This window comes from Toxotes jaculatrix, chromosome 10 (genome assembly GCF_017976425.1).
Source record: "Toxotes jaculatrix isolate fToxJac2 chromosome 10, fToxJac2.pri, whole genome shotgun sequence".
In the NCBI taxonomy this organism is placed as follows: domain Eukaryota; kingdom Metazoa; phylum Chordata; class Actinopteri; family Toxotidae; genus Toxotes; species Toxotes jaculatrix.
In genome coordinates, this window is record NC_054403.1 from 22,053,539 (window position 1) to 22,072,197 (window position 18,659).

The window sequence follows — 18,659 nt, forward strand, 5'->3', positions numbered from 1 at the left end:
GGATGGGAAGCAGCTCCTTTGGCTTTTTAGTTCAGTCTGTTACAAATCATAGAACTACTGAAATTTTGACATCAAAAAAACTTTGACATTTATTTGCCTATAATGCAAGCAATAAATAACTATAGGTCAAAAACTGATCTGTATTTTTCTTACCTACAGCTGTAAGAAAAATGTTTAGATGTGATCTAACTAACGTGTTCACATTATTGTGGCTATTTCCAAAATATTACATAGGGTAAACGTCTAATTACTTCACATCTAGTCGAGTTTTTTCTTGCTATAACACACCCTCACACAGTCTTATTAAAACATGTCAAATTAAGTGTGTTCATTAAGTGTGTATCATAGTGTAATTGCAATAGGTACTAATTTTTCTGTTTTTTTCTGATTCTTATTTCCCACAGAAATCTGAGATATGTATGTTTTGTTCTATAATTGTAGTTTTGTTCATCAGATTGTGTTTTTAATCACACACTTTTACTCATGTGCCACAGTGTGTTATCTTCATAAACTTTCCATCTCTGTGCTTTGGTCTGGTAAACACCTATGCCACATACCTTCTGAGACTTTTTCCTTTCCTGCAGTGATGATGTTACAGTCACTCTCATCTACACTTAGCCACTTGATAACCACAGTGATATAAGCAGCCTTAGACGCCCCTCTAACTGCCATGGCAGTTAGAGGGGCGTCTAAACCTAGTTTAACAGCAATGATGGTTACATCACATCCTCACTATTTGTAAATGTCATAGACAGCCAGTGGGCGAGTTGTTCAAATCCAAAAAGAGGCGGAGGGTCAGGGAAACTGTTGTTTTCAACACTGTTGGTAGGCTGAATCATAACCTTTGTCGTATGTTCTCACCCTCCCCTTTCTCTCCCATCATTCCTTTCATCCACCTCTGGCTTTATTCTGAACAGAATGATGAAACAGATTTAACTTCAAAACTACTTTTCAACCTCAAAAGAAAATGAGCTACGTGCTGCCTGGTTTTAGATTTATTTTTTGAATGTGGAGCAGGGTCATATACAGGATTTCTGACTCCCTTTCACAGCGCACAGCTTTTGGACCCATTTTTTTCCTTTGGGAAAATAATCCAACTTAAACTTTGCAGCGTCTCATCTTCGGCTGTTAGGTTCGTCACCGTCTCTCACATCGTTCTTACCGTGGTGGCACTGAGTGCGAGAGCGGAGAGCTCTGATGGGAATTGCCTAATCAAAAACCAGCAAGGGTGCATGTAAGGATCAAAGCAAAACTGCATTTGGCACGTTTTGTGACTGCCGCCTAGATTTCTGCAGGCAAATACCACTGCTACCACCGATGCCGCCAATCCCTCTGTGTTCATTCAGTGATGTCCATGCCAAAGGGAGGAATTTGTTTGTTTTGATGAATGATTGAGTTATGTCTTCTCAATCATTTGTCTCATATAAACTAATATAACTCTGCAGTGCCCAGTTCATCCAATTCACATAGCAGCGCTCAACATTGGCAAAAAGGGGCAAGTTTCAAATCTGTGTGTGTTGCAGCAGTGGAGTAGGGAAGTGGTAAAACCCTTTATGTTCATCATGCAAAAGCTGACTTTAAGTCGCCCTCTGAACTGCAGCTGACAGTGGCAGCTGCTCTCAACAAACTTGAGCCTGTCCCTGGGTTTCAGACTTAAAAAACATTGCACCCTGTTCCTCTTTTTTCATTTCAGCACTATAAAGAGTCCAATAAAATCTGTTTATGATGATATGTGAGGCAAGAAAAGCCCAAGTACCAAAGTATAAATAATGTTCAAGTCACAACAGATACTTTAATAGTTTGCTGTGTGATTTAGAAACTATGTGAGGGGGTGATAAATCAAATTTAGCTCCACATTACAGGGACTATCAACCACTTGCTATTTGAGGAAGCGCCTGAGCTGCTTAATGTCGTGCCATAATAACCACTACACGTTAAACTCAACAAATTTTGCCAATTCAGTCCCTAAACTTAATTTATTGATTAAATTTAGGGATTAAAATTAATTTGCTAATTGACATATATCTCTATGACACTATACTTGTCATCAGGTAACACAATTGCTTTGAAGTTTGTCTTAAAACATGAATCTAATAATGTCAGTTGCATGTTTAACAAGGCTTTGGTTAGTCCTGTTTTGGTTCTCACACCAAATTCAAGCTGGCACCCTGGAGTCAACAATGTGAGAAGCTACACACACATTTATTTTGTTGTCAAGGCCGATGGCAACTTCACTCATGCCACCTCTTACACGCAAGACACAAATGTTCCCCGGGAGATGGAGGAAACATGAAACATATTCAGTGCTTCTAAATAAGGATGGAGAGAGGAGAAGACAGTGTTCGGAGATGGTATCTGGATTGTTCTAACTACAGAGGGAGCAAGAAAAAGAGGGGGAGTTAGAGAGATAGAGGGGGGTGAGAAGAAAGAACAAATGTTCCTTTTAAGGCAGGAACATGCAATGATCGATAGAATATTTAATGCTGCTCATGGGGGGAAAACATGGAAGAGAGGAAAAAGTAGGGGAGGGCAGAGATGATAGAGGGTAGATAAATAGATTTCACTGCCTTACAGTGTGTTTATTTAATTGCACTGTTCAGTCTTTCATATGTTCAAACCAAACAGTGATATTCACGTGTATTTTGTGAGGGTGGACATTAACAGTTACACCCTTTCCTCTCCTTTTCACTCTACACCCACTGTTTTTCATTCTCCTCCTCTCCAATTTTTCTTCTCCTCCATCTCCTCTACCTCTCCACTCCTCAGCCTCCCTCCCCTCCACCTTCGTCCCACACCTCCCCTCTGTCTGCTTTTCCCCTCCCTCTCCCCTTTCTATCTCTTTACCTCCTGCTCTTCCATCTGCCCATCTTGCTTTCTGTCTTCTATCTCTCCTGATTTGTCTCTCGATCTCTTTCGCACTCCATCACCCCCCACCTCACACTCCTCATTCCCGCATCTCTTTTTTCTTTTTCCATCTCAGGCTTTCACACCATACATCTCCGCCCTCCCCACCTCCCACCCCTTCTTCTCTCTCTGTAGTCACTGCAGCGTGTCTAATGGTTCAGCTCCTTCTCAGCAGATCCACCACGCGGAGGCCTGGCGAGCAGCAGCCCCGACTAACGCTTCCCAACCACTGGCCTTATCAAGACTGACAGCCAGCTAGACCTCGAGCTATCACAAACACACACACACACGTACACATGGACACATAATTACAAAGATACATGCCTGCACATGCACAGAGATACAAGCTTGTGCGCAGAGAAATAAATATACAGTCACACAAGCAGTTGCATGTAAAACAATTGCACTGACATACTGTGGTACAGGCCCAAACGCTGTTACACACAAAGCAGAATAATGCAGCTGCAAAAAAGAGTGTACACATACAGAAAACAGAGATGCATGTATGCACACACACACACACACACACACATACACAACACTGTAGCTATAAAAATATCGTACCAATCACACAAGCTGCAAACAGATGCAGGCACAAAAACACACATACGCACACGACACTTTGGATATATGGATACTGACAGTGAGCTACAGAGCTATGTGGACGCCACTACAGAGTAGATAGCAGATACTGGAGAAAAATCTACTATAGGAGGGGACGTTCACCACAGGGATAAAGAATCTAACCCACGTGTAGAAGAGGAGGGAGGGGACATAAGAAGAGAAGAGCAAAAGGAGGTGTAGGTGGGACCAGCAGGAGAGATGAAAGGAGGAGCAGGTGGGTGGAAAAGAAGAGCGAAGGGGGAGAGGAAGGGTAGATGAGATATGAGAAAAAAGGGGGTAGCAAAAGAAATCAGTATTGTGAAGAAATAGAGTAGGAGGAAGGGGGTGGAGGATGATGAGAAGGATAAGAAATGGGTGCGGAATGAAGAAAGAGGAATCAATATCACAGAGAGTTAGATGTTGAGAATTTACTGACAGCTCGAAATCCTCAAGAAAATTTATGGCACAAGGTCTCAAAGTAAGAGATGCTGGCTTCTGGTTTGAAAGCTGGAAGTTTAAATTTATGCTCAAAATGAGAACGTCAGCAGAGAAGAAGATGACATCAGTAATAATCCCAGGGTGTCCCTAATTTTTGACTTCAAGGTAGTTACATAATTTATCATCAGCTGACTTAACTATCACATAAGACAAAGAAAATCAGCAAACGCTCACATGTGAGAAGCATTTCTCTCATACAGAATGAGTTACTTTTAAAGCTACTTGTCAAAAGGAACAAAAATAAAAACTTTGTCCTGTCTAAATTCACAGTTGGCAAAGTTTTAATGAGTTAAAATTTCTGTGATTTTGGCAAATTATAGCATATTATTTTCATTTTTTTTTTTTTAAATAACTCTGAATTTAAGATACCACACACCTAACTCCTCACGTCTTTAACTGATGTGTGCTAATGAAGGTGGTCTTAAAAGGAGTGCACTGCCTGCCTTGGGTTCAGTGGATGTGCACTTCAAAGCCTGAAGACTCTCAAGCTGTACTCTAAAGAGATATCATCAGGGTATGGTTTTATGAAGAGCTTTTTGAACTTGGATGTTTGATAAAAATCATTGTTAAGATGAAAAGTGATGGTCAGACCCAAGGGACCATCAGAATTAAAGACCCGCAGCTTCTTTCTAGATTCAACACATTGCACCAACATTCAACAAACACTCTGTGTGAAATCCATCTTTAAAGAGGCAGAAATACCCATTTCCCCGCCAGGTTCTTCATTAATAAACAATACTCCTCCTGTCACACACAGTGTATACACACATAAGCAAAAACAAACACACTGACATGTTCATACAGTCACACACAAGCAAGCCTTCATATTATAAGTACACACACTTTCATTTCCCCCTTATTTGTCTTGGCACAGAGTTATCTCCTCTAACTGCAGCACAGTCGCTATTATCACATGAACTCACACATTTGACCACACACACACGTTCACACACACTACACACAAATTACACACAGGAAGCACTCGATACGGGACAAACCTTGCATCACCTTCCTCTCTCTGTGTCCACTGTTCCACTTTGTTCCAAAGCTGTGTGGGGGGTGTGGGGATGTGGGGCATGCAGCAGATAATGGGCCAATTGTAAGCGATTACAGTTTGTGCCAGCCAATCAGCACGGCTTGGCACTGGATGGTGGCCAATGGCAATATGTTCACCACGGCTGGGGGGAGGGTGCTCTCTCTCACACAGGAAAAGAAATGTGGCCATGACATGGAACGGGTGTAGGGGGATTCATATGGACTGTAATCTGTATTTAAAAAGATTAGAAATTACACAGTGTGCCCTAATTGCATATAATGAAAAAGATTTGTGAAACAAGGTGGCCTCTTTCAAATTAGTTCAGTTCATCATTAGTAGAATAAAATATTGTGATGATAAAATATTTTTCCTTTCACAGGTTTTATTTCAGGTGGTCTTGAACCAGCCAGTGAACAAACTCTACTCTTCACTTATATCGTTCCTTTTTAAAAAAAAAAAAAAAAAAAAAAAAAAAAAAGCAACTCACTATACACATAAAGTTTATATAGTCTGTAGTGATTTGTTTCTGGGAATGTTTGCATGTGATTAATTAGTCCTTTGCACTACAGTAGTGATTATTTTCACTATCAGATAATCAGATAATATTGATCTTCTTTTGATTATTTCTAAAAGGTCAGAAATATTAAAAAATATATGAAAAACTCACTGTGAAATCTTCAGTTGCTTATTTTGTCTGACCAACAGTCCCAAACCCCAAAAGTATTCAGTTTACTGTGATATAAATCAAAGGGCAGCAAAACTTCCCATTTCAGAATCTGGAAATCAATTGATTCATTTCTGATTAGATTTGATTACACTTCTCAATGCTGTCATCTGTTCTGCATGGTATGAGTTTGAGTCAATTAACTGAAAAAAACAGAGGTGCTGTATTACAGTAACAGGAATCTAATCTTGTTAGATTACAGTTCTCTAAATGTAATCAGTGACTGATGAGGCTCAAACTCACCTCTTCTTGAAGTGGATGCTCAAATAAAGTCGCCCTGTGGAATACAAGAAAACATGATTAACAACAGTAACTGAATAAGCTGTTGTTTATTCTCTAAACTGATTTAATTACAGAGACGTGGGTGCCCTCACGCTGGACTACATTGCTTGTGGACTGAAATAAGTGTACAGGTAGAATTGCTAAATGTCTTTCAGGTTATGAGCAATTCCATGGTAAAAGGGCAGCGTCCATCTGCTCATGAAGACCATGTGATATGTTTGAAACTAGAACTGCAACAATTAGTTGATTAATAAATCAGTTGATCAACAGAAAAGTAATCTGCTGTTTTGAGAACTGCATAATCAATATCTGTTATTTTAGTGGTTCCAGTTTCTTAAACGTGAATATTTGAGGTTTTTTTTTTTAATGATAAATCCTTGTAAACTGAAAATATTTGGGTTCTTGACTTTTGGCCAGACAAACTGACATTTTAGGACTCTGGGGAATTATAGTGGGAATTCTTCAGTATTTCTTTTGACGTTTTACAGACAGTATGATGCATCGATTTATCAAGAAAATAATCAGCAGATTAACTGATAATGAAAGTAATCTTTAGCCTCATCTTTATCCACATCTACTAAATGTATATTGTGGTGAGATTGTTTTGCCCGCAGCAGCGTTTCATGTAAACAACTGCATGTAAAAACACGCTTTCTTATCTTCAATCAACGAAAACTTTCAATTACAATTGATTTGAGATAAGAACAGCATCTAAGAAATCTTCTATAAAGCACTGTCAGTGCTGACACCGTCCCACCAGGTGGCGGTAGTGAGCGCTAAGGCCATTCTGAGTTGATGGAAAAAAACACACAAACAACCACAAGAAAACCACAAAACCAAGATGGCGGTGCAAGAGACAGCATCTCAACTGTCCATGGCTCTTAAAGTCCAAGAATACCCCACTTTGAAGGTAAACAAAAACTGGAACTGGCGTATGTGGATAGTCTAACGATTCCCGTGTTGCTGAAATACACGATGTGTTTGGTGTTCTTTGGAAAGTGGGAATTTCTAGTTCATTTGATAGCGAGGGTAGCGAACCTGACAGGGAGGCTAACGTTAGCTTGGCTAGCTTAGCCAGGTAGCAGCGTCCACAAACTACCTGTGTCTGAATAGCTTCGGGAAAGAGTGAGGAGTTCGATAAATAACAATGTCTGGTATCTGGTTAGCTAACGGCCCACTGCCTTATTGGCGCTCTTTTTATCGGCGCTGAGTGTATCGAAGGCCTGAGAAATGTTAGCCCAAGTTAAAGCCTGTTGTTTTTGATAAGATGGTCCCTTCACAGTAGTTATGACATGTCAGCTACCGAGCTAACGCCGCGTTAATTTAATGGTGCTGACAGGTTAACCCGGACGGTTAAGCTTAGATGGACACTCGACCGTTTGGCAGCTGATTTCAGCTGGAGGCTTCTGTGAACGTTACAATAAACATCACTGACAGAGCATGTAACAACATGGTTGCGCATCCCTTCAACAACCAGGCACGGCGTCAGTGAAATGCCATGCAGACGTGATTGGCCTGTTAGCTTGCTTGCTGTGTAGTATGATCCTTCCTCCAGTATGATCCTTTTTTATTTTATTTTATTTTATTTTATTTTTTATCGATGAAGACCCTACCATACAAGTAAGGTCGAGCTTGCAGGGTCTAGCAGGCTAGAACGTGGATCGGTGGAAATCACCGGGGGTGGGGGGCGGGGGGAGCCCGTAACGCTACGAGAAACAGCCCCTGCGAGTTAGCGCAGTGTCATCAGATCGCTGCTGCCTCTGTGCACTTCAAAATGGCCAGCGAGAGAAATCACAGCCTGCCGCCGCACACACGCACTGTTCCTCCATTCCACACAACGTTACTGCGACACCGCCGCTAAAAGACGAGCTCTAACAGGTCCGGGCTGCTTCCTGTGTTCAGCCGTCTCAGGGAGAAAGAAAGCGTCGTCACATAAAGCACGGCTGTGAGTAGCAATGTATTAACAGCTTTGCTGTGGTAAGTAATGGTGTGATGTTGCCATGATGAATATAACGTGGCGTTTAGTGTTGCTGGCGATGTCTGTGGTTTGGGGATGTGTCTGCCTTTGCTTGGATGCTGCAGTCAGGATGATGATACATGATGGGCACCATTTTAAGACAGGAGTGATGGTTATAATTGGCATCAAATGGGAGTCTACAGCTGGGGGAGAGCAGTGTTGATTGCATTTGGAGGTATACTGAGCAGAATTATAATGTCAGAATGTTGCCTGACACTGCTGATGCTGCTAATCTGCATTGCCAGCAAAATACAGTATGTGTTGGATATTATGTCCTTGAGGATGCTTTTGGATATTTTTCTCAGTCAGAGGAATATAAGGTTTACCTCAATCATTATTAAGGGAGGTGGTAAATCTAATATTCACGTGTTCCCTTTTAATATTCCATTTTACCCAGTGGTTTGTAAGTTGTTAACCTGAATGCTGAAAATACAGGCCCACTATAGTCTGTGGTCATTGTAATGCTGAATATTTAAGATATTATGTCTTTATTTCAAAATTATCATTCAGAATAGCAAAAAATTTCTGAACGATGTAAGGATTATTAGTATTCTGATTATCATTAATGAGTGTACTGTTAGGAGTGGGCTTGTCAGTGTCTTTTGCTACGAGTCGCCTCCCAGCAAATCATGAAAGACAACCACTTACACAGTGTCAGTGTAACATTATAATAGCGATCTGAAATGTGTTCATGACTGAATTACATGTCCACTGTCAGGTAAATCAAGGCCATATGGAAAAAAATAATACCATTTAATACATTGGTAATACCATGTAATGCATTTATTGTATTCCCTCAAAGCACCTTATTATAGCAGATCTGCTGAAGTTGAAGGAAAAATCTTTATGGGGCAAATTTGTTACATGTCTTAAAATGGCACATCTGTTCAGTTTTTTGCAGATTTGGACAAGATAGGTTATATCTTCTGTCATTGGATATGCCATTTTGTATAACACCATAAATATATGTTGGGATATAGTGAGTTTTCTGTAAATTAATTTAAGATATTATTATTAGATTAAATATCCAGGTTTGAATGTCTTTTTGGCTATCCCAGTGAATTAAATACCTGACAAATTATGGTGCTTTAGATGTTAATTAAAAAAAAATCTGAAATAGCCTAATACAACCAGAGATATCTAGCTGCTACGGTAGAGAGGGTGTCACAGAATCTCCACCAGTAAGGATGCACCATGATGGGTGTCATTACCAATACTGACCATAATGTAAGCAGATCAGGTATTCTCAATGTCATGAGCGATCCATAAAAAATTTGTTTGTTTGTAAATGTCATCATAAAATCAGTGTTTCCTATGTCAGTTACATTCCATATTACCAGGCTACCAATTGACGTATCTCTGTGGTTTCAAGTTCCATATCACCGTGTCGCCCCACACCACTTGTTTGCCTACACCAGAAGTTCTGTGCAAGATAATTTGACTTTATCTACATCTTGCTGTAATCATCTCAATCTGTCTGGCTACTGACTCCTTCATTTCATGACCCACAATTAATTTGTTGATCTTCAGCCAAGAGTGTCACTAAAAATCAATATTTACTGGTCAAACACTGACCAGTTTAACTGAGTTTGTGGCAAACTCTGATCTTGGTGTAGCCATCGGGATAAATAAGCGCTAGCATCTTTTCCCTCTCATACAGTGGCTATACACATTCCTCAGCAGAATAAGCCCTCTGTCTCTGCCAACAGGACACTATTGAGTATTTACCAGTGTATACAAAACTGTTCTGTAGTACAGTTAAATAACTGAATCATATGGTCTTATTTTGGGGTTTAGTTCTGCAGAATTAGAGCTGAATCCCCCAAATTCCAGATATGCAACGACATTCTTCTCCAGTCTTAGTGATCTGTGAAATGAACTGAGCTCCAGTTTATAAGAGAAAAATATCTTCTCAATGTATCAAAGCTCTCTTCTTGTTTTTCTTTTTTTATGCAATACCTCAGAGAATGTACCGCAACAGTCATGTGAAGCTAGTCCACAGGTGTCTGCAAAGTCATCTTGTATTGTAGTACACTGGAGTAAAACACTTTACTAGGGCCAAACATACAAGCCCTGTTTATACCAAATTCAGCACAGGTCATGTGGGCAAGGTGAACGATGGGGTGAATGATAAAGAGATTCCAAGGTTTTTCTTTGTAATGTACCGTAGTTTGGGTCATAAACTGTAAAAATTATTATCAAATTTGAGATGTACCAGAAATACATCTTCTCATAATACTGTGGGAAATTAAACATGGCAGTGATCGAATACTCTGTAGATAGCATCAGCAAGAAAGACGGGATTGTTGCAGTCTGAAAAAGTGGGCATCAGGCATCTCCTCCCTGCTTTATGTTGTTTCTGTTGAGGAGTTCTTGGACTCAGCTGGCTGCAGAAATGTCATGAAGTTAAGCTGGTGGACGACAGTTCACAGGGCATCATAGAGCACACTTCTCATAATGTTAATCTCATTCCAACTGTTGGTGATATCCTTTACAGCTGAGCAATCCACACAAACTTCTACCTTTTCCAAAATATAAACCTGAGTCAGCCAGAGGTAGTTTTCATACGCGTGTGTTGGACTGTTATGATGCTTAGCAAACAAGCACACAGATGTAAAAATATCCAACGGCATTTTCTTCACAGGTCCCATATGAGACTCTGAACAAACGTTTCAGAGCAGCTCAGAAGAACATCGACCGGGAGACGAGTCACGTGACGATGGTGGTTGCAGAGCTGGAGAAGACCCTGAGCAGCTTTCCAGTGGTCGATTCGGTGGTGTCTCTGCTGGATGGAGTGGTGGAGAAACTCAGCGCCCTGAAGAGAAAGGTGAGGGATATAGGTGTACACACATGGACCCACTTCTACATGCTCATGAAAGTACAAACACATACAGCCGTTTGTAAGTTTAATTGGTGAGTTCTTCCAGATTGGCCAAGACATTTTATGTACACTGATTTTGATTAATTGAAAATTAATTTGTTCATGTTGTAAGTTTTGCATTAACACATAGAACTTAACACCTTTGCTCAGAGTTGCTGTTCACACTGAATTCCCTCCCTTTTTTTCCCCTTTACTTCGCTTAAATAGGCAGTTTTAAGTGTTTTAATTTAAAACTTAACAGTTTTGATATTATGTCAAGGATGTCTATTTATTGTGTTTCAGAGATAATTACTGATGTTAGCATGCTAACCAGCTAGCCCTGGCCCCTCTTGTCTCATAATACCACTTTGTACTTAAAGAGGTAATGGTGATTGCAAGATAAACCTATGTGGAAAACATTATTTCCCAATTCTTGCAGGTTTGGCAACATGTCAACAACTACCCTATGCTAAGGTCATATTTATTCAAGCTAGCTCAACGTGAGGGTGATGGTTGGTACTTGGTAGTGATTGGGGCATGAGCCCAGTCCCAAACACACACACAGCACACTGTCATGTGAATCCTGAACGACAGAGACCAAAGAGTGTATTTACTTATTTATTTATTTATTTTAATCTGGGCTTTGGTGGATGGAGATCGTGCAGACAAATTAGTGTGCACAAAGCCCAAGAAACCTCCATCTGACATGGCAATTTGTTGAGACGTTCTGAGCGAGACAAAACCTTGCATTTAGATATGAATTACTGAAAATTTTGAAAAAAAATCATCCAGGTTAAAAAATGTAAGCACTAGTTTTGGCCCTAGTATCTGTATACAATACTGGTGGTATCTGATCTATAAACAAGATCTCCCTGTAGCTGGAGCAAACTGTTAAAAGCTATGGTACTCACCCCTGTTGACAAACGCACATTACTGTGGCTGTGGTTTCTTTATAATGGTATAACTGTGGCCTTGGTGTAATGTGTGTGTCAGCGGTGGAATGCTACCTGACTGGTTTTTGCATCTAGCCTTTGCTAAAATGACAGAAAACAAGTGCAATCACACTTCTATACAGGTCTTTTTTCCTGTGTGCCAAGTGTTGTCCAGCAGATACTTGTTACATGCGAACATACTCTGGCTGTTGTAGAGAGAAATACTGTTAAAATCAAGAATAAAATCTGATAGTTTGAGTATGAGTTTAGTTCATGGCCTGCAAAGGGAGAATGAACCAGAGAGTTCATGTTTAACAAAACCAGTGCTGTGCTACATGTGTCGTGGAATGATGCTGTTCATCACTGTTTCCTTGATGTTTTGTGTATTTGTGATATAAATGTAAATTGTTGCAATGGGAGCACATTTCAGAATAGGTATGATCCTCTGCCTTTATGGTTGTGACACCCAACTTTCTACCATCACATAGCAGCTTGTCCTCAGAACAGGGAGTAGCTGTTAGTCTGGCATTAGTGTAAGGGCAGCCAGGCTCGGGTTACAAAATAAATTTCTGGTAATCCGCAATACTGCAAAAGGTTTACAAAAAAATCTGGACTTCTTCCTGTTCAAGGCCGGCTTTATTACTTGTCATAGATATAATGAGACTTTGTTTAGTTCAATTTCTCAGCACAAATTCTCCAAAACAAGAGAACTTGAGCGTCTTCTTTTTGGAAATCCGACAATACCAGTTTTAAAATAGTGCAGTAAAAGGGTGTGTGTGTGTGTGTGTGTGCTCGTGTACGTGTGTCCTGTAGGCGGCTGAGTCCATCCAAGCAGAAGATGAGAGTGCCAAGTTGTGTAAGCGTCGCATTGAGCATTTGAAGGAGCACAGCAGCGACCAGCCGGCCTCAGTCAACCTGTGGAAGAAGAAACGCATGGACCGCATGATGGTGGAGCATCTGCTGCGCTGCGGCTACTACAACACAGCTGTTAAACTGGCCAGACAGAGCGGTATAGAGGTAATTGTGTGTCAGTATTATTTATTCTCTCAAGGTTATTCAGAGAAACTTGGGAGTTTATTGAGTTTTTATAGTATTATGTTTTTTGAGAAAATTGTGGAAAAACCAAATCACACTATTAAGTAATAATCACTGACCCTATTCGAAACAAATGCAATCAGTTTCACTTCATACACATTTATTTTGTGTTTGTTGAGACTTGTGTTATGCTCGACTGAAACACTTGGCTTTTTGATATTGTTACAACCTTAGTTAGTGGAAGCTAGGGGTTTCAGGTCTGTAACACAAGCAACCAAAGTATATGAACAGAGTCATTATAGGTGGCATCATTACGGGTAGTTTATTTGAAAACATAGATATCAAAATGCAACAAAACGGAAAAGGTGGGGAAGATGTGGATCAGTGGTTGTGCCAAACAAAACAAAAAGAGTTATAATAAAACCAGGCCTAGATTACTGGCTACCTGAGAAAACAAAGGAAACAGAAGACCTGGCTGAGCTAGCTAAAAAGATAAGGAAAACAAAATACAGGGGGGTGGCACCAACCAATAACCCTAGTGTGTTTATACAACAATAATTCCTACGTGCTGCTAAATGTACAGGGTCCCCCAAACTGTTCAATACTTTTGTTGTTTTTAGTTTCCGATGCCCTTCTTTTCCATTGACACATCCTCTTGTCTGTATTTTTAGGATCTGGTGAACATTGAGATGTTCCTTACAGCTAAGGAGGTGGAAGAGTCTCTGGAGAGGCAGGAAACGGCCACCTGCCTGGCCTGGTGCCACGACAATAAGTCTCGCCTCCGCAAGATGAAGGTAGTTCTTTTACAACAGTCACATTTTTGCCTTTATGAAACCAAGGAAGATTTAAGTTAAGGCCAGAAAAAATACTTTAAAGTAAAGCCCATGACAAACAAAAAAAGTCAAGCATATCAGAAAAACAAAGTGACAAATTCTGTTGGTTTTTATCTTGAATACTTCTGCTCTTTCCCAAAAAAGTAGCAGTGTAACAATATCTGCACTCAGAAACAAGACGTGTTAAGATTTAATTACTCTTCCTTGCCCTTCTGACAGTGGCAGCAAGTTAAGGTGTTAATCCTGGGATTATCCTATTAAACCCTAAAGTACTAAGTAGAGTTCAGACCTGCAAGAACACATGATAATCCTCCCAGTTAGCCTTTATTTACAGAGTCAACATTGCAGTGAGTAGATGCCCAAAAAGTTACACAGCTTACAAGGCTGGTCTAAATTTCACTTTCCTTCTGCCTCAGTCGGTTCACTGGTTGTACCCACCATCTCATCCAGCGTCTTCTCTCTTTTCTTTGTCACTGTAATGTCAGTAAAGGTAACTGTTTCTCGATGTTTATCAGCTCCAGCTCCAACATAATCCGTTGGATTATTAACACAAGGAGACCGAACACAGTGGCACATAAACCTGTAACTGCAGGGCAACGCAGACACATCAAACCACAAGTATAAATACTCACAAGAGTGTAGGCTCTGCATCGGTCCTACGCAGAGGTATGAGCCAGCCATAACACCAGTAAACTGCAGGCAGATTTTAGCTGCTCTCTTGTAGTTTTTCAAGCTTTACCATCTACAGCAGTAGATTTTTTTTTCCTCTCTCAAAAAACCATTAGGTTGATAAAGTATTGAAAGACAGCTTTGTAATCCAAGCGGTACCACAGCAGTTACATAAAAGAGATCAGTTTCCTGCATGCAGCAGTATGTCCTGGGTTCAGGTAAGACAAAAGTTAAATTCTGAAGGCTTTGCAGCATTTAAGTGGTTAAACTTAATTACATCTTTTGTCTGTTTCTTTGGCAGAGCTGTCTTGAGTTCAGTCTGAGAATCCAGGAGTTCATTGAGCTCATCAGACAAAATAAACGCATGGATGCCGTCAGGTACTGGACATATATCCACAACACACACACACACACAGTTTGTATCATTACAAACATGGATGTTAAACATGAACCTGTTACCTGTTTTTAAATTTTAAACATTATTGAAGCCAGTAAAACATTAACATATGTGCAGTGTAACACCCAGTGATCCTGTGCTTGTGTCTTTGTGCCTGTGTCAGACATGCAAGGAAACACTTCAGCCAAGCAGAGGGTGGGCAGTTGGATGAGGTTCGGCAGGTGATGGGGATGTTGGCCTTCCCATCAGATACACATATCTCCCCATACAAGGTACCACCTATGGTTTTATTGTTGAAATATGTACATGTTTAAGATTTTGTTTGGTCAAACCCATTTCACACACACATTGTGGTATGCTCAGGCAGGTTTCTACCATTCACACATGGAAGCATGTCAGTATCATTTACCTGACACAGGCCAGTGTACTTAAGTGTTCCTCCCCATGGATACACTGTTATAATTTAATGAAGCTGTGTTTATACATGATCAACAACATGACTGTGCAAACTGTGGATCATAAACAGAACAGATAATGGCATCAACTTTTTATTGATAGGAATACACCAGTTTCAGGGGAATTGTAGAGACCAAGCACAGAAAGTGCTATAGCAACAGTCCAGCCACTAGAGGGCCTATCTTGTCTATTTATTGGGCTACTTTAGGCTTGTCCTTGGCCATCTGTTTCAGGAGCAGTGCTGCTATTTTTCATTTTCAATGCCAGACAGAACTCTTGTGATGGAGTGGTACTATAGCAAACAAACCCTTCAGGGTTGACACATGACCATGCTTGTCAAAATTCTGTCCAGAGACTGGCACAGCCTGTCTACGGACTGATTCTTCCTATATAATAAATTTGGGGTACATCTTATTTCCCTCATATGATTGTTTCTCGCTCCTCAGTCATTGCTTGTTCAGGAATTAATATTGTTCCACCATCTTGACGGCGTCCTTTGTGCAAGACATTCAGGTGAATGCATAAACATATAGACACTACACAGTGCTGATATTGTCAGAACCAGACACTGTGTGCGATGACAGTTTAGATGAAAGGACATGTCATTTTTCTGAAAGCCTTTTTTCCTTGGTTTCCCTTCTCTCTGCACATCCTCAGTGGGAGGGACTAAGGCTTGAGGAAAACATACCAGTTAGGGAAACGTGGATGCAATTAATAAGATGTATCCCTGGTGTCTGTTCCACTTCTCAAATGGTGTTGTAAGCAGTGTAATCAAAAATGTTTGTGAAATGAGCATACTTTGTGTAGGAATACAAATAGTATATTGGAGAAGTTGTGTTTGTCAGTTTAATTTGCATGGATTTGCAATACTGATGCAACACTCTGATCTGCACAATGCTGTAACATGCACTCTCACAAATAGTAATCACTGGGTCTTGTGGTGTAAAAATCTCTTGTCTGTCTCGTGTGCACTGTTCCATCAGGATCTTTTGGATCCAGCCCGTTGGAAGATGCTGATCCAGCAGTTCCGATATGACAACTACAGACTGCACCAGCTTGGAAACAACTCTGTCTTCACTATCACCTTACAGGCTGGTCTGTCTGCCATCAAGACACCGTATCCTGAAATACTCTCTTTCCAATATTTAGTCATAACCCTTTCATACTGACATAGTGATGCAGGTCAAACCTGCAACAGAGGTGTGTCAGTATCAGCTGACTCTTCATCATGTCCCTCCTCTTGACCAGGGTTGGACATGTTGGAAGCTGCTTCACTTTACTGAACTAGTGTTGCTACCAGGAATGGCAATTATTCAACCAATAATAATGTTTAAATGCTGAGTTAGTGAGAGAGAGAAAAATTGTTCCTACATGTGCAGTCAAGACAGGGAGTATATATATATTCATCATACAAAGGCAGTTGTGTTTTCTAAGAGACATAAGTTTTGTTCCTTAACCTCCATTCCCATTCCAGTCAGTGCTACAAGGAGGATGGTACCTCTAAGAACCCAGACTGCCCAGTGTGCAGTAAATCTCTAAACAAGTTGGCTCAGCCGCTTCCCATGGCCCACTGTGCCAACTCCAGACTAGTCTGTAAGATCTCTGGGGAAGTCATGAATGAAAACAACCCTCCAATGATGCTTCCTAATGGATATGTCTACGGCTACAACGTGAGTACACTGCAGGATGAAGTACAGGGACAGTGTAAAGCTCCTGTGTTAAATCACTTTACAATGCTGTATGGAAGCAAGAAAGAGTCACAGAAAACTATAATGGTTGTTTTTCTGTGTAATATATTATCCTCTGCTTATTATCTCTTCCAGTCCCTTCTGTCCATCCGCCAAGATGACAAAGTGGTGTGTCCCAGAACCAAAGAAGTCTTCAACTTCTCTCAGGCTGAGAAGGTCTACATCATGTGATCACTCAGATGACCCTGTTTGAGTGATAACATGATTGAATATGGCCTGTCGTCCATCACCTGTGACCTGGCCTACTCAGAGAGCCACCTGTGGAGCTGTGATCCGGTGCCCTTCTACCCCCTCCCCCCCACAGACACACCCAGAATACCCTACAGCACCCCCTCCCAATACATGATTGACTCCTTCTCACCCACTCCCTCCCATTTTATCACACAGAAACTGGACTCTTCTCCTATCAGACTGTTTTAGATGTGGCTAGAAGTCATTTGATCTGATCCATTCAAGCACATGGACTATCAATATTGTCATTATCTTACAGGACTTCACTCTGAAGATTAGAGTCTAGAGAAAAGGACTGAGGGGGTGAAAACTACTAGGTAGATGTTTGATTTTACTACAACAAATAAAAACTTGTTGAGGTTACTTTGCCTTTTTCCTTTTACTAGTCGTGTTCCTTTGTTACTTAAATAATGTGGCAGGACTGTGTTAACTCACTCCATTAACCAGATTAACACATGAGATTTGGGCCTTTGTTTTTTAAAAACAAACATGGCTACCTGGTCTCATAGTAGCATCTTATTATGTGATGCATGCTGTTGTCTTATAGCCATGTGCTTGTTGGTGGGTTGTTGAGGGCATATATGTTAAATGCCTCCTTTGAACTGCCTAACATTTTGGAATTTCACCCCTCTGGCTGTGAAACTGGAGGCTGATTGGGCTGCAATAGGCTCCTTTTCAGATGTAAATATTAGATAGGAATTGATCATCCTCATGGGGTTTTGGGGACAAGTAATGACAACAAAGATTAACCTTCTACGAAGATTGCTGTGTGAACTGAACAAGTCTTTTCTTGGCTGTTGTTAACCTGATATAGCCCACAGTATCCTCAAGTTAACTGGTGGTTCAGTATAACTTCTTCATCTCTGAGGAAGCTGTTAGTTTCATGAACTTGGTAATAATAATTATGGTGTATTTATTGCCATAATGAAGTTCGCGCAATATTCAAACAAGACAATTATTGCTGATGTTTTTTTTTTTAATGAACCAATTGTCTTCCTCTTTTGTGCGTGAGGTTTGCCATTTTCATCTCAACCCAACCAATTTCTCTTTTTTTCCTCCATCTAAATGAAAGACTACATTTTAGTGAACTTACTCTCTTTAGAGATGAGCCCCAGGTGATTTTAGTTAATCCAACCTTACCCAAATAGTTTTAATATCATAACTATTTTTCCAACCAGGAACAAGATAATAAAGTGAAGGACTGTGCAGATATTTTTTTCGTTTAACTCTGCGTATGTTGAAGCTGCTTGTGACACCAACACTCTACAGGGTTTACTTAGCATAAAAGTACACCAACTTCATCAGCATTTCATGTAGTTTCATGCACAATCTTTCCTTTATTTGAAAAATTCAATAAGAGGCAGGGTAGAAACCTCAGCTAGGCTGCTGATCGAACAATCCTGCTTTTTCTTGCAAACTAAGAAGGAAAAACGT

At 40.4% G+C, this 18,659-nt stretch overlaps 1 protein-coding gene across 1 annotated transcript; it reads left to right on the forward strand.

Moving 5' to 3' along the window:
• The first annotated feature begins 6,864 nt into the window (after window positions 1-6,864).
• On the forward strand, window positions 6,865-18,659 carry maea (macrophage erythroblast attacher, E3 ubiquitin ligase). The gene is made up of 9 exons (XM_041048363.1): window positions 6,865-6,957; window positions 10,709-10,891; window positions 12,670-12,873; window positions 13,563-13,685; window positions 14,695-14,771; window positions 14,954-15,062; window positions 16,230-16,363; window positions 16,721-16,916; window positions 17,070-18,659. The coding sequence occupies exons 1-9, from the start codon at window positions 6,889-6,891 to the stop codon at window positions 17,163-17,165; spliced, it is 1,191 nt and encodes a 396-aa protein (XP_040904297.1). The 5' UTR covers window positions 6,865-6,888; the 3' UTR covers window positions 17,166-18,659.

Bases quoted from the DNA above. Each gene is read 5' to 3' on its own strand.
- maea (XM_041048363.1), top strand. From the start codon at position 6,889: ATGGCGGTGCAAGAGACAGCATCTCAACTGTCCATGGCTCTTAAAGTC. The intron at 6,958-10,708 runs GTAAACAAAAAC...TTTTCTTCACAG, and splicing joins AAGAATACCCCACTTTGAAG to GTCCCATATGAGACTCTGAA. The intron at 16,917-17,069 runs GTGAGTACACTG...TATCTCTTCCAG, and splicing joins GATATGTCTACGGCTACAAC to TCCCTTCTGTCCATCCGCCA.